Raw genomic sequence first — 23,743 nt, 5'->3', positions numbered from 1 at the left:
GTGGAGCTCAAAAACTTGTCTCTTTCACCAACCAAAGTTGGCCCAAACAAAGATATTACCTCACCCACCTTGTCCCTCTGTTTCTCTTTTAACAGCTTTAAAGCTTGAACTCTTTGAATCTCAACTTCTACTGTCATATAAAAATTGTCTGGACAGGGGGCAGAACCTATCCCCAGTTATGTCCCAGTTTAAGGGCCTGAAACTGTAAATCACAATCACACATTGTCCTTACACTAACAGCAGGAGCCCCATCAACTTCCTGAGGATGAAGGCGGTTTGCAGGATATGGGATTAGTCAGAGATGGAAGGAAAGAAAGGAGTTTATTTATTCTTCATGCATAAGGCCAAATTCACGGTCCATTTTGGTCAATTTCATGGTCATAGGATTTTAAAAATAGTAAATTTCATGATTTCAGCTCTTTAAATCTGAAATTTCATGGTGTTGTAGTTGTAGGGGTCCTGACCCAAAAAGGAGTTGTTGTTGGGGCGGGGGTCACACAGTTATTGTAGGATGGGTTGCGGTATTGCTACCCTTACTTCTGCGCTGCTTCTGGCGGTGGTGCTGCCTTGAGGGCTGGGCAGCTGGAGAGCGGTGGCTGCTGGCCAGGAGCCCAGCTCTGAAGGCAGAACTGCCATTAGCAGCAGTGCAGAAGTAAGGATGGTAGAAGTATGGTATTGCCACCCTTACATCTGTGCTGTTGCCTGCAGAGCTGGGCCCTCAGTCAGCAGCTGCCACTCTCCGGCCACCTAGTTCTGAAGGTAGCAGTGCAGCAGTAAGGGTGGCAAAACCGTGGCACCCCCCTTAAAATAACTTTGCGACCCCCCTGCCACTCCCTCTTGGGTCAGGACTCCCAATTTAAGAAACACTGGTCTCCCCCAGTATAGTATAGGGTGAAAGCATACAAAAGACCAGATTTCACGGGGAGGGAGTAGGGGTGGGGAACACCAGATTTCATTGTCTGTGATGCATTTTTCATTGCCGTGAATTTGGTAGGGCCCTAGTCATACAGTAGAGAAATGTGCACAGCAATTGCCCAACACCTTAGGCAAGACCCTGCCCCAAGAAATTTCAGTATACTGCTAAGTACAACTGGTGGACTGGAAACAGAAACGGTTACAAGCAGAAAGCCTGAGAGTGGGGATAGGCAATCAGGAATTGAAAGAAAGGGAGATGGGTTTCAAGGAGGTCACAGCAAGCAGGCAGGCACCACCCACGTAATAGTTAATCTGCCATTAGACCTATAGCACCACTGTGTTGGGAACATCCCTGTGACAGGGCAGAGCGCAGTAAGTCTGCATGCTACTCCCCAGGGGTGGCGGGTATAATAGGCCAGAGGAGGTTGCCACGTTCGCTGGACCCCCGGTTGCAGGGTTTGGCCAGTGAAGTTTTTGCTTTATTATGCCCCAGGCAGGCTCTGGGGTGGCTGAGGAGGTGGTATGTGCTATTCAGCTTCCTGGGTTCAGCAATAATCTCCCTGGACTCCAGAGAGATTACTGAGGAACCCAGGAAGCTGAGTAGCAAATACCGCTTCCTCTGCCACCCCTGAACCTGCATGGGGCATAGCAAAAGCATCTTTGGGCAGAGATGCTTTTCCCTGGAGTGGCTTGGGGTCTGGGGAGGGGAAGCACGGCTGTGGCTGGCTCAGGGCACCTCTGGGCAGGTGTGTGTGTATGAGGGGAGGGGCTCAGGGCTTTGGCCAACCCTGGGCTCCTTTGACCGGGGGTGGGGGGGAGGGGCGGTGCCCAGGCTTTGGCCAGCCCAGGGCTCCTCCAGCCAAGGGGGGAGCACTTGGGGCTTTGGCCAGTCTGGACCTCCTCTGACCGAGGGTTGGGGTCGCTTGGGGCTTATCCAGGCACAGTGGGGAGGCTTGTGACTCTGGCTGTGGAGGGAGGCAGCAGGATGTCTCAGGGCTATGGCCGCGAGGGGCGTGGGCAGAAGGGGTGGAGCCAGGGGCTAGCATCCCCGAAGGGGTGCTCCACCTGCTGCCCAGGCTACTCTGCTACCCACTGTGGCCCTCACTCCCACTCCTGTTCGGATGCGGGAGAGACACATGGTGGGAGCTGATCTCACACCCATTTATCTCCTGTGCACCCAACTGCCTGACTGGGGGAGGCAGCCCCTGGGACCAAGTGAGTGAAGCTCTGAGCCAGGGGAGCAGAGAGGACCCTTACCAGCTGATGGGGGGAGGGGCACAATTTAACGGTTCCACCCAATGCCCATCCTCACCAAGAAGCCTCCCCCTTACTCTCAGTTCCCCTGTGGGAAAGCAGCTGTTCCTCCACTACCCCTCCTTGCGGAGCTGAAGCAGCAGCCCTTGCCTACTGCATCCAGCTATTTGGTGCAGGTGCTGTTTGTTTGCCTCTCTGCGGGGGAGGGGGAGAGTGCTCAGCAGGCAAACCCTTGCAGAAAACTGGGGGGGTTAATGACATGTATTAACCTGCATGCCCTGCCATGTGTCACCTCTCTGCAGGGAAGGGATGGGATGGGAGCAAGCTGCAGCACCCCTGGTTAGTGTGGTGCTCACCTGAGCGGAGCTAAGTGTGTGCTCCTGTCAGCAGTGTTGGGGGAAAGAGCAAGCCCTTTTCTGGACAAGTGGGGTAGGCTCTTGGGGGACATTAGTGCTGCAGGCCCATCCCCACCACAACCGAGACAGCAGGGAGGCTTGCCCTGGTCAAAGACCAGCCCTGACTGTCCAGTGATTCTCAACCCACAGCCCAATCAGCACACAGCTGTGACCCAAGTAGATGAACAGATAGGATGTATATTGTGTGGATGCAGCCCACATAACACCTAGAGAGCTGTTTATGTGGCCCACGGTGGTAAATAGGTTGAGAACCACTGACCTACTCTGAACACAGGCTTTGGAACTTCACCAAAATAATTCCTAAAGCATATCCTTCAGACAAACATCCAAGCTTGATTTAAATATGTGTTAATGATGGGGAATCCACCATGACCCTTGGTAAATTGTTCCAATGTTCCATGGCCCACAATAGCCTTTCTCTTCTTTGCTGCAACATTACAGTCTCATGTCTAATTTGCTGTCTACACTCACCACTAGTTCCTCTTGATCTCACTGTTTCCCAGTTTTTCCCCTCCCATTGAGCATCTCTTTTTCACATTATTTTTCCCTCAGATGTATTAACCTGCATTTTTCCAGGCTGAATCTCATTTTATTTCCTTCCATGTTTCTGTTCTCACTAAGTCCCTTTGGGTTATTCCTTTGCCCTGGTGGGTATTTGCAACTTGTCCCAATACAATAACATCTGTGAGGTTCATTAACATGCTGCTTACTTCCTCTTCCAGATCATAATCAAGATGTTAAAGAAGATTGGACCAATCCCTGCACTATCTCACTGAACACCTGCCTGGTACACTCTTCCAAACGTTAGAAAAACATGTTGTAGATCTAAGGGCAGAATTCATCACCAAGCAATTAAGTTCAAAGAGGGACTGGCACATAAATAGTAGCTATGTTGCTCTCTAGCGTACAGTGTCCTCTAGCGTAACAAATATTAATTCACTCTAAAGCCATTAAATACATGGAAGTTGCCAAAGATGATATACATATTTTTTCCTTTAGATCATCATAATCAAAAACTCCAGGGAGTTTGCTTACCTTGTGAAGCCTGAATAAAGATTTAATCCACTTCAACCTAAGTGTGGCACAAAAAGGACATTTCTGAACATAATGTTGCAGCCCTGAAGACTTTTTTGATAGGCACTTATTCTGCACCCTTCAGCAATTGTTGAGGCTAGACTCAAACCTAAGCCTAGCAAATCCTGTTCTCATGACCTTTACTGATTTCAGTGGAAGTCTGGAGTCTGAATACCTTTGAGGATCTGACCTAAGAGTATAGTTATGCAGCCCAAGGCAGTGAGCCTCCCAGCCCAGATCGACAGACTCAGACTTGTGGGGCTCACACTACCATGCTAAAAAATGGCTGTATAGACATTGAGGGTTGGGCTGGAGCTTGTGCTCTGAGGCCTACAGTGAGTGCGTGGGTTCAGAGCCCGAGCACAACTTAAAAGTGCTGTCTACACAGTTATTTTTTTAGAGTTAGCGTGAGACCCATGAACCTGAATCTGTCGACTTGGGCATGGAGGCTTGCGGCCATGAGCTGCCACTGGCTTTGCAGATGTACCCTAAGTGACTTGTGCAAAGTCACACAGGACATTTGTGACAGAGCGGGAAACCAGTTCCTAGGCAAGGGCCCTAATCACTGGACCAGCCTTCCTCTTTTATTAGTGTCTATATGTAATTATGAATTGTAGCCCCCGATAAGACATAATGCTGCAACTGACTTCAGGCCTGTAAGATATTTAGCTTGGCCAAACAAGGCCTCAGGCTGAGGAATAGGTTGTTGACTAGTTGACCAATGAATAACCTTGTAAAAGATGTGTCAATTGCTGATGTTTCAGAAAATCAGTGTATCAGTTAATATCGCAAAATGGCTGTAGTAACATCTTGGGGAATCCTAAATTAACCACGAGTTGCTATGGTAACTATCTGATATAAATGTTAGTAAGTAAAAAAGGGAACTAATGGGGTAGCCTATGGAAAATGGGGTATCTCTAAATTACTGGGGTGTGGAAGAACTGATAAGGAAAAAGGGGTTGGAACCCTTATGCATATGAATGAGCCTGAGGGGGTTTAAGTATAATCAGGGTCAAAGGTGTTGCCCAGCCTGCGTGCGGAGGGAAACACATGGGGAGATGCTAGGATGACAGCCACTGGTGGTGATGACATGAAGATGCTGATGAGGAAGAGAATGACTAACACTCCAGGGTTCCCCAGCAGGTGATGTGAGTGATGCCAGTCATAGGGCTAACTAGTTTGCACTCCCTATCTACTGTTGTATTTCATTGCTTGTGAAATTGTTTATCTGCTTAGTGGATTTGTTAATAAAGGAACGTGTAATAAATTGCAATTGTTTCTCATGTGCTCCTTGGATCTCTCATTCTAATGCTATTGGTAATAATATTCCTGATGCTGTTGCCGCTGGAGACAGAACCCTTATTGACCATTGCCATCTAAGAGATTAATCAATCCATCAGTAAGGCTACTGAGTGAAAACTTGTGTGCACAATATTGAAGGTTGAGACCTTTTTAAAAATAAGTGCCTGAATAAGACCCAGGGTTGGGATGGGAGTATTTTAGTCATTGTGTCCTGATGGCATTTCTTAGCATGTTCCATTTGAAGAATCTCCACCCAAAATGTAGGTTTCTGTATTCTAGCAGTCTTTTCAGTCTTTATTGTTCAGTTCTGGGCCTGGTTTTCCACAAACATTCTCTTTGACCTTTAAATGAAGAGAATAAAAACATGGATGCAAGAAAACCTATTGGTCCTTTAAGAGCTCTATGTGGTTCAAAAGTTTGTCTCTCTCACCAACAGAAGTTGGTCAATAAAAGATATTACCCCACCCCTGTTGGCTCTCTAAATATCCTAGGATCGACAGAGCTACAATACTGCCTATTGGTCCTCTGGGCGTCAGCATTAATCACGATCAGTAAAAATATATAGCAGTGAAAATGCTTCCTCTTTTGTAAAGGCATGGCATTGCTGTACAGGGCAACTGACTCCTTAAAACTGTGTTACTTCTCTTTCTTGTCTGAAATCATGATCATTGATACTGATGCTGTGGAGCATGTTCAGTACTTAATGTGCTTGCCTAACCTTGAAAATGTACAGTAGCTTAATGCTACTTCAGTATTAAAAGAACTGCCTAGAGCAGGATGTCTTCTTTCTGCAACTGTGACAAAATCCACAGCGTCCGCTCTGACCCTTGGCTTCATTTTGGCCATTTTGCACTGCTCCATTAATGCAAAGAGACATTAAAAGCTGACATAGCTGGCTACAGAATGAACACCACATGTAGAGTAATCCTAGAGCAGGAGCAATTGCTCCCATGCTCCCCCTCTCCGTTGCTGGTGTAGAGTGTATGATCCATAGGTCTGCACTCCCACATGCCCCAGCTGCAATAATGGCTTGTGGGGCCCACTGGTGGCTGATGAAAGTTAGAGCAGCTGGAAGGTGACTCTCTTTGGTGCATAGGGCAAGTTACAGCAGCTTGGGGGTGGCTCTAATTTACACAGAAGACATTGGCCCAATTTACAGACAGCCCAGGATTGTGGGAGATCCAAAATAGCATTGAAGTCCCCTTTACACCCCAAAGTTGTGTCATGCAGTCCCCAGTCATAGTCAAGGATTGGGGCCATTGTCTCTGGGAGCATGAACAGCACCATAAACTAGAAAAGACCATTCAGTTTAGAAAACAGCTGAGGTACTCTTACACACAGATGCCTTTCCTTGCTGAAGAAAAAAAATCTGAAAGAAAACGCTCAGACCAAAGTATGAAATTCTACAGGGAACTCAGCTTCACCGTGAGTAGAGAGGATAGGCAGCCTATGAGACAAAAGAAGAGACCAGGGTTATCGCTTCACGGCTGCTGAGTGCAAGGTAAGGGGATGAGAATAATGCCAGAATTTAGGAATGTTTGTTATGAAAAGAGGATAAGAGTTCAAGATCATGGAGATACAGAGCATTTCAGGTGAGCCAAAAGCAATATATGATATTAAAAAGGGGGAAATTGATAAGGTGCGATAAACTATACAGGTAGAGGATTTAAAAATCAGAAGACAATGCATTGTTTTAAAAAGAAGGCAGGGAGAACTGCAGGGTTGGAATAAATTGCAACTGCAAGTCCACTGCAGCCAGCAGACTAAAATACCTAGTTATTCTTTGGAGATAAAGTGTATTGCAAGCTTCAGCAGGAATTTGGGGCTCAGATACACTTAAATGGAGAGTGTTTGTTGAACAACAAAAAGTGTCTTTTTCTGCTCCAGCAAATCCTCATGTTCTTTCCCCCACTGATGCTTTATTGGTGTCTTGCTAAACTTTTCTGATAATATCTTATATTTATAGGGTGCCTTTTGGTCTGAAGGTTCCCGGAACACTTCATATAATTCTGTAGTTACATATAGCACTGCTGAAATATAGCTAGAAAGGCAGCCACCAGGCAGACAACCAATACACAGTACCACCAGTGGAGAGAGAGAGGCACCAAGGCAAAACCTTCCCGCAAAGTAGGAACATTGTGTCTGTATGTATTGAAAACACTAATCCAGAGGCTGAAACAGGAAGTGTGTATGCAGGGGGAGGAATATACTGTGAACTATCCTGGCACCTCTTAAATAATTAGTGAGCTAAATTACCATCCAGTAATGTGTAGTTTTGCAGTACCAGCTAGTTGGTCAGCTCTGGAGACATATTTTAACGGATTATTTCAAAGGCACTGAGCTCAAGACTAAGTTTCAGTCTTGAAACTTCAGACTATTGGGTTCAGTTAAGATGATCAAAATGATCTTTTCTGGGCTTATCATCTATATTTGAATATGGGATTGTGCAACACAGTCAACTGAAACTTCAGGCATGACCAATATAGAGAAATTTGGAGATGGTCCAAAAAATTTTCCTCTCAGAAATTTTTGAATTTTTACCCAAAATTCAAAAACTGAAAGATTTTGGCAAAAATATTTTTGGTATTAGCTGAAATCTTTTTACCAAAAAACCCCCACCCTACATGGAAAGCAGTTACTTTTTGCAAAACTATTATGTTTAGTTGAAAAAACAGTGTCAGTAGAAAATTTTCAACTGGCCGTAGTCTGAACCTTTACTTAAACACAGAGTTAAATTCAATAGGAAATTCACCTGGGTAAAGATTCAAGTCCTGATCCTGCAAACCCTTACTCCATACAAGTAGTCTCACATACCTCACATGCTGTGTCATTCCATCTCCCTCTTCCTCATCTGTTTGTTATGGCCATTTAGGATTAGATTCTGCAATGGAGCCAGGCCAACCACCTCCCAAGTTCCACCTCATGGCTAGAGGTGGCTCTGCAGAAGGCCTGCCTCAGTTTCTCCTCTTCAAGGGGCTTCTTAAACTCCACACCAGCTTTCGTGAGTCCAATGACATCAGCCCTCCTTAGAGTTTGGTTTATTAACTTCAAGTTCAAAAATCAACCCAAAAGTCTTCCCCAGCCCTACACTGGGCACAGCCCCAAACTCCCCTAGTGTCCCAGGATTCTTTCTGTTTTAGCAGGTTAATCCCAGCCCTTCCCTGCAAGAGCCTGTCTTACTCTCTACAGCTTCTTAAGCATTCCCCAACCCTGCAGCCTCCTGTTGCTCTTTGTAGGAAAATCAGCTCCTCCATGCCCAAGAGGTTCTACTAATTAACCCCAGGCCACATCCCAGGTGTGGAGGAGGCTAATTGGACGGGGCTAGGCAGCTCCAGGCCTCCAGATCTTAAAGGGGAAGGCCACCCCATCACAAAGCCTCACAGGTAGACCCCTGAATCCTCATGCAGCCCCACGTAAGTCAACAAGAGGGTGAAGGGGTCCATAGTCACCAATCCATTTAAGGATATTGCTCTTAGGTTGGAAACTCTTTGGGGGCATATCAAGTTTGCTTAGGGCACCATATAACTAATGAATAAAAAATAAGTCAAACTCTAAAGACCTTAGGCCAATGGGAGTTTTGCTCGAGTAAGATCTTCATCTTGATCCATTAATGATAACCAGCAATTATTTGTCCCTTGATCTCATGACTTTATTTTGATGGTCCTTTGGGGTACTGGGAACTATTTTTATATCAATGTAGCTGAGGGATTTCATTGTTTTTCAGAATTTCTCATGAGTCCCCTGGAGTTCCTTCACAGACAGATTTAGGGAGCATGCTGGTCTCTAGGACATGTTGATCACATGCAAAACCAGATGTTGCTCTGATCTCCTCCATCACTTGTATTTCTGTAAGGTTTTATAACCAGTGTAACTTTATATGCATTCTGGGGCTGCACCAATAATAATTAACAGTTCCCAGGAGCTCTTGGACCATGAATGGCCCTTCCCACGATGCTTCCATTTTATGGGCCGGGGCGCCTTTAAGACCATGCCCTGGTCCCCTACTTTGAAGGAACGCTCTCTGGCATGTTTATCATACCAGGCTTTTTGCTCTTTTTGAGGATCATTTAGGTTTTCTTTAGCAAGGGCTAAAGAGGTTTGGAGGGTGTTTTGTAGGTTGGTTACAAAGTCCAGAATGTTAGCTCCTGGAGAAGGTATAAACCTCTCTTCACTAACTGTAATGGTCCCTTAACCTCGCGGTCATATACAAGTTCAAATGGTGAAAACCCTAAACTGGGATGGGCTACAGCTCTGTAGACAAAGAGCAACTGCTGCAACACTAGGTCCAAATCATTGGTGTGCTTTATTTATGAATTTATGTATCATGGCCCCCAAAGTTCCATTAAACTTCTTCACCAAGCCATTTGTTTGATGATGGTAAGAGGTGGCAACCAAGTGGTTCACCCGATGAGCTTCCATAGATACTAAGGTCAGAAGGGACCATTCTGATCATCTAGTCCGACCTTTTGCACAAGGCAGGCAACAGAATCTCACCCACCCGCTCCTACGAAAAACCTCACCTATGTCTGAGCTATTGAAGTCCTCAAATCGTGGTTTAAAGACTTCAAGGAGCAGAGAAGCCTCCCTCAAGTGACACGTGTCCCATGCTACAGAGGAAGGTGAAAAACCTCCAGGGCCTCTCCAATCTGCCCTGGAGGAAAATTCCTCCCTGACCCCAAATATGGCGATCAGCTAAACCCTGAGCATATGGGCAAGATTCACCAGCCAGATACTACAGAAAATTCTTTCCTGGGTAACTCAGATCCCATCCATCTAATATCCCATCTCAGGGGATTAGGCCTATTTACCCTGAATATTTAAAGATCAATTACTTATCAAAATCCCATTATCCCATCATACCATCTCTTCCATAAGCTTATCGAGTAGAATCTTAAAACCAGATAGATCTTTTGCCCCCACTGCTTTCCTTGGAAGGCTATTCCAAAACTTCACTCCTCTGATGGTTAGAAACCTTCGTCTAATTTCAAGTCTAAACTTCCTGGTGGCCAGTTTATACCCATTTGTTCTTGTGTTCACATTGGTGCTGAGCTTAAATAATTCCTCTCCCTCTCCTGTATTTATCCCTCTGATATATTTATAGAGAGCAATCATATCTCCCATCAACCTTCTTTCAGTTAGGCTAAACAAGCCAAGCTCCTTAAGTCTCCTTTCATAAGACAAGTTTTCCATTCCTCGGATCATCCTAGTAGCCCTTCTCTGAACCTGCCCCAGTTTGAATTCATCCTTTTTAAACATGGGAGACCAGAACTGCACACAGTATTCTAGGTGAGGTCTCACCAGTGCCTTGTATAACGGTACTAAAACCTCCTTATCCCTACTGGAAATGCCTCTCCTGATGCATCCCAAAACCGCATTAGCTTTTTTCACAGCCATATCACATTGGCAGCTCATAGTCATCCTATGATCAACCAATACTCCAAGGTCCTTCTCCTCTTCCGTTACTTCTAATTGATGCGTCCCCAACTTATAATTAAAATTCTTGTTATTAATCCCTAAATGCATAACCTTACACTTCTCACTATTAAATTTCATCCTATTACTATTACTCCAGTTTACAAGATCATCCAGATCCTCCTGTATAATATCCCGATCCTTCTCTGAATTGGCAATACCTCCCAGCTTTGTATCATCTGCAAACTTTATTAGCACACTCCCACTTTTTGTGCCAAGGTCAGTAATAAAAAGATTAAATAAGATTGGTCCCAAAACCGATCCCTGAGGAACTCCACTGGTAACCTCCTTCCAACCTGACAGTTCGCCTTTCAGTAGGACCTGTTGCAGTCTCCCCTTTAACCAATTCCTTATCCACCTTTGATGTTCATATTGATCCCCATCTTCTCCAATTTAACTAATAATTCCCCATGTGGCACGGTATCAAATGCCTTACTGAAATCTAGGTAAATTAGATCCACTGCATTTCCTTTATCTAAAAAATCTGTTACTTTTTCAAAAAAGGAGATTAGGTTGGTTTGGCACGATCTACCTTTTGTAAAACCATGTTGTATTTTATCCCATTTACCATTGACTTCAATGTCCTTAACTAATTTCTCCTTCAAAATTTTTTCCAGGACCTTACATACTACAGATGTCAAACTAACTGGCCTGGAGTTACCCGGATCACTTTTTTTTCCTTTCTTAAAAATAGGAACTATATTAGCAATTCTCCAATCATTCGGTACTACTCCTGAGTTTACAGATTCATTAAAAATTCTTGCTAATGGGCGTGCAATTTCAGGTGCTAATTCCTTTAATATTCTTGGATGAAGATTATCTGGGCCCCCTGATTTAGTCCCATTAAGCTGGTTGACAGGTTTCAGAGTAGCAGCCGATGAAGTGAGCTGTAGCTCACGAAAGCTTATGCTCTAATAAATTTGTTAGTCTCTAAGGTGCCACAAGTACTCCTTTTCTTTAAGCTAGTTGAGTTTCGCTTCTACCTCAGATATGGTAATATCTGCCTCCAAATCCTCATTCCCATTTGTCATGCTACCATTATCCCCAAGATCCTCTTTAGCCTTATTAAAGACTGAGGCAAAGTATTTGTTTAGATATTGGGCCATGCCTAGATTATCTTTAACCTCCACTCCATCCTCAGTGTTTAGCGGCCCCACTTCTTCTTTCTTAATTTTTTTCTTATTTATATGGCTATAGAACCTTTTACTATTGGTTTTAATTCCCTTTGCAAGGTCCAACTCTACTCGACTTTTAGCCTGTCTCACTTTATCCCTACATGTTCTGACCTCAATTAGGGAGCTTTTCTTGCTGATCCCTCCCATCTTCCACTCCCTGTATGCTTCTGCTTCTTCTTAATCACCTCTCTAAGATGCTTGCTCATCCAGCTTGGTCTACAACTTCTTCCTATGAATTTTTTCCCCTTTCTTGGGATACAGGCTTCCGATAGCTTCTGCACTTTGATTTAAAGTAATCCCAGGCCTCCTCTACCTTTAGATCCATAAGTTCTTCAGTCCAATCCACTTCCCTAACTAATTTCCTTAATTTTTGAAAGTCAGCCCTTTTGAAATCAAAAACTCTAGTTGCAGATTTAATCATAGAATCATAGAATCATAGAATATCAGGGTTGGAAGGGACCCCAGAAGGTCATCTAGTCCAACCCCCTGCTCAAAGCAGGACCAAGTCCCAGTTAAATCATCCTAGCCAGGGCTTTGTCAAGCCTGACCTTAAAAACCTCTAAGGAAGGAGATTCTACCACCTCCCTAGGTAACGCATTCCAGTGTTTCACCACCCTCTTAGTGAAAAAGTTTTTCCTAATATCCAATCTAAACCTCCCCCATTGCAACTTGAGACCATTACTCCTCGTTCTGTCATCTGCTACCATTGAGAACAGTCTAGAGCCATCCTCTTTGAAACCCCCTTTCAGGTAGTTGAAAGCAGCTATCAAATCCCCCCTCATTCTTCTCTTCTGCAGACTAAACAATCCCAGCTCCCTCAGCCTCTCCTCGTAAGTCATGTGCTCTAGACCCCTAATCATTTTTGTTGCCCTTCGCTGTACCCTTTCCAATTTATCCACATCCTTCTTGTAGTGTGGGGCCCAAAACTGGACACAGTACTCCAGATGAGGCCTCACCAGTGTCGAATAGAGGGGAACGATCACGTCCCTCGATCTGCTCGCTATGCCCCTACTTATACATCCCAAAATGCCATTGGCCTTCTTGGCAACAAGGGCACACTGCTGACTCATATCCAGCTTCTCGTCAACTGTCACCCCTAGGTCCTTTTCCGCAGAACTGCTGCCGAGCCATTCGGTCCCTAGTCTGTAGCGGTGCATTGGATTCTTCCATCCTAAGTGCAGGACCCTGCACTTATCCTTATTGAACCTCATTAGATTTCTTTTGGCCCAATCTTCCAATTTGTCTAGGTCCTTCTGTATCCTATCCCTCCCCTCCAGCGTATCTACCACTCCTCCCAGTTTAGTATCATCCGCAAATTTGCTGAGAGTGCAATCCACACCATCCTCCAGATCATTTATGAAGATATTGAACAAAACGGGCCCCAGGACCGACCCCTGGGGCACTCCACTTGACACCGGCTGCCAACTAGACATGGAGCCATTGATCACTACCCGTTGAGCCCGACAATCTAGCCAGCTTTCTACCCACCTTATAGTGCATTCATCCAGCCCATACTTCCTTAACTTGCTGACAAGAATGCTGTGGGAGACCGTGTCAAAAGCTTTGCTAAAGTCAAGAAACAATACATCCACTGCTTTCCCTTCATCCACAGAACCAGTAATCTCATCATAAAAGGCGATTAGATTAGTCAGGCATGACCTTCCCTTGGTGAATCCATGCTGACTGTTCCTGATCACTTTCCTCTCCTCTAAGTGCTTCAGGATTGATTCTTTGAGGACCTGCTCCATGATTTTTCCAGGGACTGAGGTGAGGCTGACCGGCCTGTAGTTCCCAGGATCCTCCTTCTTCCCTTTTTTAAAGATGGGCACTACATTAGCCTTTTTCCAGTCATCCGGGACTTCCCCCGTTCGCCACGAGTTTTCAAAGATAATGGCCAAGGGCTCTGCAATCACAGCCGCCAATTCCCTCAGCTCCGGTGTCCCTCCACGCAATGACCTTCTTCCCGCCCACACTCACAGTTTCCCTCCGCTCTGAGGGTATCTGAGAGGTATCTGGCCATGAGGACCTCTGGTCTGATTCCAGTTCAGTGAACTGTAATCTGTTGGGGTCCTTGGTGCAGTTGGCTTTTACATGCCCCAGATCATTATATTTAAAACATCGTCCAGCTGACGGGTCACTGGGGTGAGGTGGGTTGCTGGAGAATGGTGTGGTGGAACGATAAGGTGTCTGGAGTGTTCCTTGGGATGTAGTTGGGGCCTTGGGCTGCCCCCGGTAGTAGGGTGTGGTCTGAGGGTGTCCCTCTGGTATCTGCTCTAACTGTGACCAGGGTTGTTTCTCTCTCCTCCCTTCACCCATTTTGTTCCGGTTTGCCCCACCTCTCTGGCGGTCTGGGACTGCTCATATTGATCAGAATAAGAAGCAAGAGTTTCTGCTGAGTCCATTTTCTTATCCCATAAACATGGTTTTATATCATCATTGGTCATATTCAGGAATTGTTCCTTAGTCATCAAATCACACACTCCTTCAAAGCTAGTTACACCCCTTCCTTGGACCCATTTATCTAACAGATCCTTCATCTGGTTTATATAAGCCACATTACTTAGTCCAGGCCCTCTCTTAAGGACTCTAAATTTTACTCTGTAAATTTCAGGTGTAACTTGAAATTGCTTTAAAACCAAATCCTTAAATTTACCATAGTCAGAAGCCTCCTCAATAGGCATCTTATTGAATATGTCCAAAGCTCTTCCAGTCAATTTTGCAACCAATGTGGTCATCTTGTGAGCTTCAGGAATTTGATGGAGTGTGAACAGTCTCTCAAAGGTGAGAAAATATTCAGCAATATCACTGGATTCATCACACTGTGGACATAGTCGCTCCTATTTGTGGATTGTTGGGGAAGGATTGTTAGGGTTATTCGGTATATTCTGCCGAGCCTTTGTCTTCTCCATCTCCAGTGCATGCTTCCTCTCTTTTTCCTTCTCCTTTTCTTTTTCCTTTGCCTCCATTTATCTCCTGTGGGAAGCCTCCATTTCATTTCTTTTTCTTTTGCTTCCATTTCTCTCCTATGGGTAGCCTCCCTTTCTTTTTCTTTGGCTGCTTGTGCATCCATCTCCATCTGTGTGAGTTCTTCCCATCTTTCATGTTCCTTTTGTTTTTCCTCAGCCTCAAACCTGGCTAATTCCAGCTTCTGTTGAACAGTGCAGTCTGTCATCCTAACCACTCTGTTTTTAACTAACTTTATACCCGAGAGTTAGAAAGAAAACAAACAAAAAAACCCCCTGGCTTGTAAAATTTTGCTGTGCTGTAACCTGATACCTTTTTCTCTGATAGCTACTGAAATATCCTTTTGTTATGCCTGCTGCTCTGTCCCCCCAGGCAGAGAGACAGAATCTACAGCTGCAATCACCTTTTACAAAACCCTTTAAAATCCCGCTGTGCTTCTGGTTCAAAATGATCCCACCGCTCTGCCACCATGTCAAGGTTCCTTCCCCACTCTGAACTCTAGGGTACAGATGTGGGGACTTGCATGAAAGACTCCCTAAGCTTATTCTTAGCTTAGATTAAAAACTTCCCCAAAGTACAAACCTTGCCTTGTCCTTGAACTGTATGCTGCCACCACCAAACGTTTTAAACAAAGAACAGAGAAAAAGCCCACTTGGAGATGTCTTCCCCCAAAATATCCCCCCAAACCCTACACCCCCTTTCCTGGGGAAGGCTTGATAAGAATCCTCACCAACTGGCACAGGTAAACACAGACTCAAACTCTTGGATCTTAAGAACAATGAAAAATCAATCAGGTTCTTAAAAGAAGAATTTTAATTAAAGAAAAGGTAAAAGAATCACCTCTGTAAAATCAGGATGGTAAATACCTTACAGGGTAATCAGATTCAACACATAGAGAATTCCTCTAGGCAAAACCTTAAGTTACAAAAAGACACATCTTATTTTACCAGCCATTAAACAAAAGAAAATCTAACGCATGTTCTAGCTAGATTACTTACTAACTTTACAGGAGTTGTAAGGCTGCATTCCTGATCTGTTCCCACCCCCATTCAGATTTGAAAGTATCTTGTCCCCTCATTGGTCATTTTGGTCAGGTGCCAGCAAGGTTACCTTAGCTTCTTAACCCTTTACAGGTGAAAGGGTTTTGCCTCTAGTCAGGAGGGATTTTATAGCACTGTATACAGAAAGGTGGTTACCTTTCCCTTTATATTTATGACACTATATATGTTATGAGACAGATTCAGCCTGGGAAAAAAAGACTGGGGGAAAAGTCTGGGGAAAAATGCTCCATGGATACCTCTCAGGAGCCCTGGGCAACCTAGGGCAACAACAAGGAGGACATTATTGATGAGGAAGAGAAAGAGGAGAATGAGAAACAGGCAAGCGGAGGATCCATTCTCCCTGACAGCCAAGAACTTTTTTTAACTCTGGAGCCCATCCTCTCACAGGACCAATTGTAGGCAGAGTATGATGCCAGGGAAGGCACCTCTGGTAAGTGCACATTTTCAATCAGATCGTAGGGGTTACATGCTATTATTTTTAATGTTGAATCTGCATTTAAGAATTGGGATAGAAGTTATTGGTAGCCACTCCAGCTACGCAGAGGGTGCTCTCCAAAAAAGACTGCTTATGTGCCCAAGGATGGCCTAGGAATCCTCCATGGAGGTACTCTGCAATCCTGTGCAGAAGATTTCTGGGAAGGGCTGCCTTATTTCGTCCACCATGGTAGGTCACTTTCCCACACCACTCCAGTATTCAGAGTAGCGGCCGTGTTAATTTGTATTCGCAAAAAGAAAAGGAGTACTTGTGGCACCTTAGAGACTAACAAATTTATTTGAGCTTAAGCTTTTGTGAGCTACAGCTCACTTCATCGGAGCTCTAGCTCACGAAAGCTTATGCTCAAATAAATTTGTTAGTCTCTAAGGTTCCACAGGTACTCCTTTTCTTTTCACTCCAGTATTAACTCTTCTGGCATCATTGCGGCACACAGTACTGCAGCATAAGGACCAGGTCTGTACCCAGACATTTGCAGCATCTGCTCCCTTTCCACCTCTCTTACCGTCAGGAGAGTGATATCGCATATAGTCACCTAGGGGAAATGGGGGAAGTTTTAAATGCTAGCCCTTAAACCGAACGCAATTCGATAAGTAATCCATCCCCTTTTCTGGTGAATTCTGGGTCACACAATGACACTTTCCCAAGCGTGCCCTAGTTGTCGTTGGAAGGGATCACCACATATTGCAGCCAGCATTTAAAAGGGGGTGGGAGCGACGCTTCCTGTTTGTCTCCCTTCCACCCCAACCCAGTGCTGCTTTTGTAACAATCAAATTATTTGTGGGGATTTATGCTTTTGCCTGTCCTCAAGCACTATCCAGTTTGCTACAGGAAAGTGGGTTGTGCTGAAGTTGCAACCATTGATCCCAAGGATGTCTTAACAAAAGCTAAGGAGTACTTGTGGCACCTTAGAGACTAACAAATTTATTAGAGCATAAGCTTTCGTGAGCTACAGCTCACTTCATCGGATGCATCGTGAGCTGTAGCTCAAGAAAGCTTATGCTCTAATAAATTTGTTAGTCTCTAAGGTGCCACAAGTACTCCTTTTCTTTTTGCGAATACAGACTAACACAGCTGCTACTCTGAAACCTTAACAAAAGCTGCAGCACAAGACCTCTCATTCATGCCTTGTGGCCTTACTTACCATGGGTAAGCAAACCAACTCTGGCAGTAGCCAGTGGTTGTGATTACAGGTATGACTTGCAGGGAAGTGAACTGAAGGGTGTTTCTTTTATAAAAAGATTTAACCTTGCACCATAAACAATGTATGCACTGTCAATGCTACCCTTATGCTTTGTATTCTTTGCAGCTGAAACCTTGTCCGTAGGCGCATCCTCTACCCCGGGACAGAGACTTTCCCAGATTCAAAGGTGGAAAAAGAAGACTTGGGAGGACATATTCAATGAGTTAATGTGCGTCTTCAAGAGTGACAAGATGAAGCTCAGCGCAGGTAGGATTGCACTGTCGGAGAGCCTGCACAATGACCATAAGGACAGGAAAGCATGCAGGGAACACAAGCATGACACACAGGATAAGATAGTGTGGATTATGAAGGGGCAATCAGACATGTTGAGGCATCTGGTTGAGGTTCAAGAAAGGCAGCTGGATGCTGGAGTCCTGCTGCAGCCTATGCTGAACCTGCTGCTATCATTGCCAAGTTCCAAATCCTTCTCCCCCAGATGTCCTATGAGGTATGTGTGTGTAGGAGTTCGGTATCCCTTGCACTCAACACCAGGGAAGGGTACAAGGACCAGAAGGTGCCCTTTCCCTCACCTTTGATTGTTGTTGCAGTGCAATTGTAAGCAAGCTGTCCTTGTTTCCCCTGCCCCCTCAGTGTTATCTTACTTTTGCCCCAAGTTATCTTACTTTTCTTTGCTGCCTCTCAGTGTTTGTGAGCATAATAAAAATTAATAGATTGAGAGAAAAGGCTCTTTATCCATTCAGCACGCTGTGGTTAGTGGGGGTGTAGTTTACAAGGGAGTACATGCAATGAAGGGGACAGCTAGGTAAGGAACAACACACATAAGTGTCACAATACTGTCGGTCATTGATGAAACTAGTTTTCAAAGCCTCACGGAGATGCAGTGCACCTCGATGTGTTCTTCTTACTGCCCTGGTGTCTGGCTGCTCAAAATTGGCTGCCGGGTGATCTGCCCCCATCCCCAACCCTGCCAGAAACTTTTCTCCCTTTGTTTCACAGATATAATGGAGCACACAGCAGGCAGCAACAACAATGGAGATATTGCTTTCACTGTGGTCTAATCTAGTAACCAAACTACACCAGCAGGCTTTTAAATGCCCAAAGGCACTTTCCACCACCATTCTGTACTTGCTCAGCCTGTGGTTGAACTGCTCCTTACTGCTGCCAAGGCTGCCTGTGTATGGCTTCATGAGCCATGGGAGCAAAGGGTAGGCTGAGTCTCCCAGGATCACAATTGGCATTTCAACATCACCAATGGTTATTTTGCAATCTGGAAAGAAAGTTCCTGCTTTCAGCTTTCTGAACAGACTGGAGTTCATAAAGATGTGCGCATCATGCACCTTTCCCGACCATACTACATTGATGATGAAACAGCCCCTTTGATCCACCAGCACTTGCAACACCATTTCAGTTTATGTACTCTTTGGCAAGGTGGTCGCATGCCAAGATAGGGATATGCATTCCATCTATCGCCCCACCAAAGTTAGGGAACCCCATAGCAGCAAAACCATCCACTATGTCCTGCACGTTGCCCAGAGTCACTGCCCTTCTTAGCAGAAGTCTGTGGATTGCCCCTGGCAACTTGGATCACAACAGATCCCACAGTAGATTTACCCACTCCAAATTGATACCTCACTGACCGGTAGCAGTCTGGCATTGCAAGCTTCCACAGAGCTATCACCACTCGCTTCTCAACTGTCAGAGCAGCTCTCATTTTAGTATTGCTGCACTTCAGGGCTGGGGAAAACTCTTCGCACAGTTCCATGAAAATGGCCTTGTGCATTCAAAAGTTCTGCAGCCGCTGCTCATCATCCCACAGCTGCATAACTATGCAGTCCCACCAGTCAGTGCTTGTTTCCCAGGCCCAGAAGCAGTGCTCCACCATGTAAAGATCATGCGCAACTGTTTCCAGAATCTGCAAATTGCTCTACTCCATCGCTTCTAGCAGGGCTGCTTGCATGGCATCACATTGTTCTGCGCAGCGGCTCCTGCTTCGGCTGAGCAAATATGGCAGGATAAGGCGTGAGGTGTTTGTAATGCTCACAACAACAGTGTACAGCTGAGCAGGGTCTATGCTTGCTGTGCTATGGCATCTGCGCAGTTAACCCAGGGTTAGGAATAAAGGCACAAAAAGGCTTGGTTTGTTTTCTGTTGATTTCAAGGAGGGAGGTAGGGAGGGAGGTACGTGCATCATGGGAGGCTAATGCCATGTTCCCATAACCACCCGCACAAATGTTTTGATCCCCTGAGGCATTGCAAGCCCAGCCCAACATTACACTCAGCTCCATGCACTGTGGGATAGCTACCCACAGTGCAGCGCTCCATGAGTTGTCGTAAGCCCTGCTAGTGAGGATGCGCTCCGTCGACACAATGTGCATAGTGGGGACATGTAGAATCGACTGTCTTAAATCGGAGGCTCAATGTCGACTTAAATAAAATTGACCTAATTTTGTAGTGTAGAGATAATATTACCCATTTTCATGCTGCGGCTCCCACCTCCATTTTTTTATATGAGTATTAACCTCATTTTCTACTAAGGAGACACAGGTGACTGAATTCAGGCCTTGGCAGGTAAATGAAGATGGAGCTGGTTTTCAGCTATTTTGTTTTAATTTATTTGTATTTATAAGTCTACACACAAACACATTGGGTTACAGATTTTGGGATCTTAAACAGCTTTTATAAAGGAAATGTTACTTCTTGTTCAACTTTAAATAAATAACTTAGTATGTCCCCACATCCTTTCACTGGTTTCTAGTGAAAATTGAGTGAAGCTGTTTCAGGAAAACTCTGTCTGGATGAATAGAGTATTTGAGAGACTAAATATCTTTATAAAAGCAGGGTGGATCAGCAATCCCCGTGACTTAAGTTCTTTACTTTGCAACAAAATGCTTTGGCTCTTATAAGAATCTAATCAACACCAAAACTTATTGTATAATACATTAATTTTTAAAAGTTGAAAACACCAACTCCAATTTAATCTGCCTTTATCTGGCACTGAATAATGATATTTCTAATTACTACATTTACATATGACGGTAAAAAATCTGCATTTTCATAGAGCATACAATTAATGTCGGATGTTGGGATATGTGTCCTGCAGTAGCAAACTGATAACCTGGAGGATAAAAATGTTTTAAAATGTGTAAAAAAAGTTTGTGGAGTGTTCCATGTACAGCTGCAGCCCCATAGGCTGTAATATACCAACAACGCCTTAACTTTAACAACATGCTGGCCAAATAATACATGACTTGATCCTCCAAAGAGCCAATTATCGCTAGAGAGATGCAGGGTGACGGGCGTGTAGGGTGCTGGTACTTTGATGGAGGCACACAGACCTCTGCAGGATCGGGCACACCATTTGTAAGGGGAATGGTAACACCAGTCAGTTAGAGCTACTAGTGCAGCTCTGCTAGTTAAAACCAGCGATGACACATCTCTGTTCTTCTCATGGTCCTTTAACTGTGTTGGATCTTGCTCAAGGGCAAAGCACCCATTCACATTAGGTGGAGCACGATTGAGCCCAACATACAACTATTCCCCTTGAAGCCCATTCTGTAATGATGCTATAATGTAATAACTGGAACAATCTGGAGTAATTTGGAGGCTGCAATAACAAACCAATCTTTGTATTCCATATTGTATCACTGCCAATTTAATGGGACTAAACCCACATCAGGTTTGCTGGAGACCTCACAGAATTGTGCTTTGCAATAATAATAATTGCTTTATGACAGTAACTGAATCCAGGACTCTGTTTTAATCAAGGGAGCTACTATATTACATTTGGACACAATGGATAGTTACTGAGAGTATATCATACCAATTATGTAAATGTGTATGGGTCTGTTCTCTATGCTGGGATCAATCCTGAAAACCCTTATTCCCCTGGGGCTGAATTATGCCATTTCAGCACAGCCCAAACTATGGGGGGTATGGAGCATTGGGAGGCATCCAGGCTTAACATATGTGACCCTGAACTCCCTAGAGCAGGGGGAAGGCATGCCCATTACTACACCTCTTAATGGGGTGCAGCTTATTCTCCCACCGTGCATACTGGGCCCATTCTGTAGTGTGGAAGATGGGCTGGGCCATGGCCTCACCTCCCCGCAGCTCTTCTTATCCTCATTGGCGCACTGTGCATCCCTGGTGGAGTAAGGAGAGAGCAGGCTCTGTGAAGGGACTACGACGTTGCCTGGCCCTTACACAGGCCACTACCAAGAAGGATTCGCCTTGCTCCTCCACTCCACTGTGCATCTATGTAAGGAGAAGGCAGAATCTGGCCCTTCACTAGTTCTGACTGATGTAAGTAGCTCCACTGAGGTAAGAACTCCTCATGCCTATAAGGGCTCTTAATAAAGGCAGTCAGCTGCCAGCAACAGTAATGGGAGATATGTGTCTCTCAAGGAGAGCAGAGGCTGCTCAGATTGTGTTTGGCTTCATTAACAATAAGATAGAGTAGCATTGACGTATGGAAAGGAGGTGTGCTGTATTTGTGATGCAGAGGCAGAAACCCATCCCCCTGAGAAGCAGGTAGCCCTGTCAACTGCATGCAAGTAGGTTCTAAAAATATCTTTACAACATACAGTACAGCTTGAATTTACAGCTGTGCATATTTATTCTAGTTGCTTTTGCTAAATAAAAGTAAGCAAATATGTCAAAGTGTATGTGAAAATTGACTTCTAGAGGCTTTATACAGAAAGATTCAATGGATTGATAAACATAGACAAAATTAATGTTTGTTAAATGAATTATTTTAGTTTTGTTTTAACAACATAATTTAAATACTGAAACGACGTCACAATTAAAAACAAAACAAACAAACAAAAAACCCCACCCAATAACTTTAAAATTGGCTAAGGTGCCAATTTGTCTATCAAATTAGTGTGGTGGCATTTTTGTGAAAGTGATCTTGTCCAGAAGGCGCTATCCAGAGAAAAGTCAATGACACACTAACAAAGTGAAATCCAGATAAGAGGGATACAACTGCAAAGAATTAGAACATCCACCTAGAACCATATTCAAATTTGGCAGGAAGACTGTGGGTATGCATGGATGTGTATATGTATGAGGGAAAGGCAGCATTACTATTACATACATGAAGCTACGACCAGATGCCATTTTCCATGCTCCAAGATGAAAAGCATCATTAATAAAAAGGGAAATGGAAACTAAAAAGAGAAAGAAAACTCAAAGAGAACTCTAAAAGTCACCTCTTTCATGATTAATAGTCCTCAATGGCCAATGTTACATGCACTATTTCCCTCAAAAGATAGACAAAGTTGTTCCATTTCCCAATGTATTTCCTTCATTTCTTTTCATGAAGAAAGGTTTGAGAAAGCAGATCGCTGGGAAGAAATACTACAAACTTCTAAATTAGTGAAAGAACTTCCAGCATCACTAGTGTATTCTGGGTAAGAAGCACTGGAAGAGATGATGTTTTTCAGCCTCTGAAGTGCAATGATTAATAGCAAAAGAAGAAATGCTAAGAGGCTGAGAAATATAGAAACATAGACATAGACATTTGATAAGCGGCCAGCTGAGGAATCCACTGAAGTTGACAGGGATGTGGGATATAGCTCCAGAAAAGTCCCATTTTCCATGTTTCCTACTAATCCAGATGAAGGGTCAAGTTCTGACATTTTGTGTGTGTTTTTAAGGGAATAGATGTTGTAGTCAAAGGCAGTTTTAGATGTATAAAAAATGCTGTATTCTAGATGCTTTCATTTTTCCATCAAAACATAGGCAAATCGAGTCACCGTGTGATCAGAGTTATTCTTCACTTCTCAAACCCACAGGTAATATAAGATGCTGTATCCTTCAGTCCTGAAAGAAAAGAAAAATAGAATTAATTTACTACTAGACCATGTGCTTTAATTATTCACCCGAGGCAATATAACTTTAAAAACAGTAAATTATTTCCCCATAAAGTTGACCTCAAGGACTTAAAAAATAAAAGAAAAAAGAAATCAGTATCTGTTGCTTTATGGTCTGATTTCCCCCAAAAGCAGGGATAGAAGGAAAATTCTGCACATGCATTTCCCACAGCTTTTACTACCGATAGCCAGATCCAAAAAGCTCTGAACTTGGTGTGGGAGGAAGTCTTGGACCGCAAACCCAGATCCAGATCCAAATTTATATTGCTGACTATATCCACATGGAGCCAAATGAATCCCAGAATCCAAGCACCCTTGAATTTTGTAGAGGAAGGAGATGTTTCATAATGAAGATCCAGATCTGAATTGAGTGCCTCAGGCCCTTTCTATTGATGTCATCTAAAGTCATATTTGCCAGTTCATGCGCCATGTGATGCCTTAACATGAACTAAACTGGTGATATCCCAGCTACTCCCAAACCCTACTGGAGCATGGTGCTGGCCAAATAAATGCTGTTTCATAATCTATGGTGAAGGTTTG

The 23,743-nt window shown here is 44.2% G+C and overlaps 1 protein-coding gene across 1 annotated transcript; it reads right to left on the bottom strand.

Moving 5' to 3' along the window:
- Positions 1-22,507: 22,507 nt before the first annotated feature.
- On the bottom strand, positions 22,508-23,151 carry SERTM1 (serine rich and transmembrane domain containing 1). The gene has a single exon (XM_038370212.2). It carries the CDS (start codon positions 22,967-22,969, stop codon positions 22,646-22,648), a length of 324 nt encoding a protein of 107 aa, XP_038226140.1. The 5' UTR covers positions 22,970-23,151; the 3' UTR covers positions 22,508-22,645.
- Positions 23,152-23,743: the final 592 nt, after the last annotated feature.

Source organism: Dermochelys coriacea, chromosome 1 (genome assembly GCF_009764565.3).
Source record: "Dermochelys coriacea isolate rDerCor1 chromosome 1, rDerCor1.pri.v4, whole genome shotgun sequence".
NCBI lineage: Eukaryota > Metazoa > Chordata > Testudines > Dermochelyidae > Dermochelys > Dermochelys coriacea.
The sequence above is the reverse complement of the archived record's forward strand: the minus strand, read 5'-3'. Positions and strand labels throughout refer to the sequence as shown.

What these genes read in the sequence shown, in the direction of transcription:
- SERTM1 (XM_038370212.2), bottom strand. Translation starts at nt 22,969, where the DNA reads ATGTCAGAACTTGACCCTTCATCTGGATTAGTAGGAAACATGGAAAAT.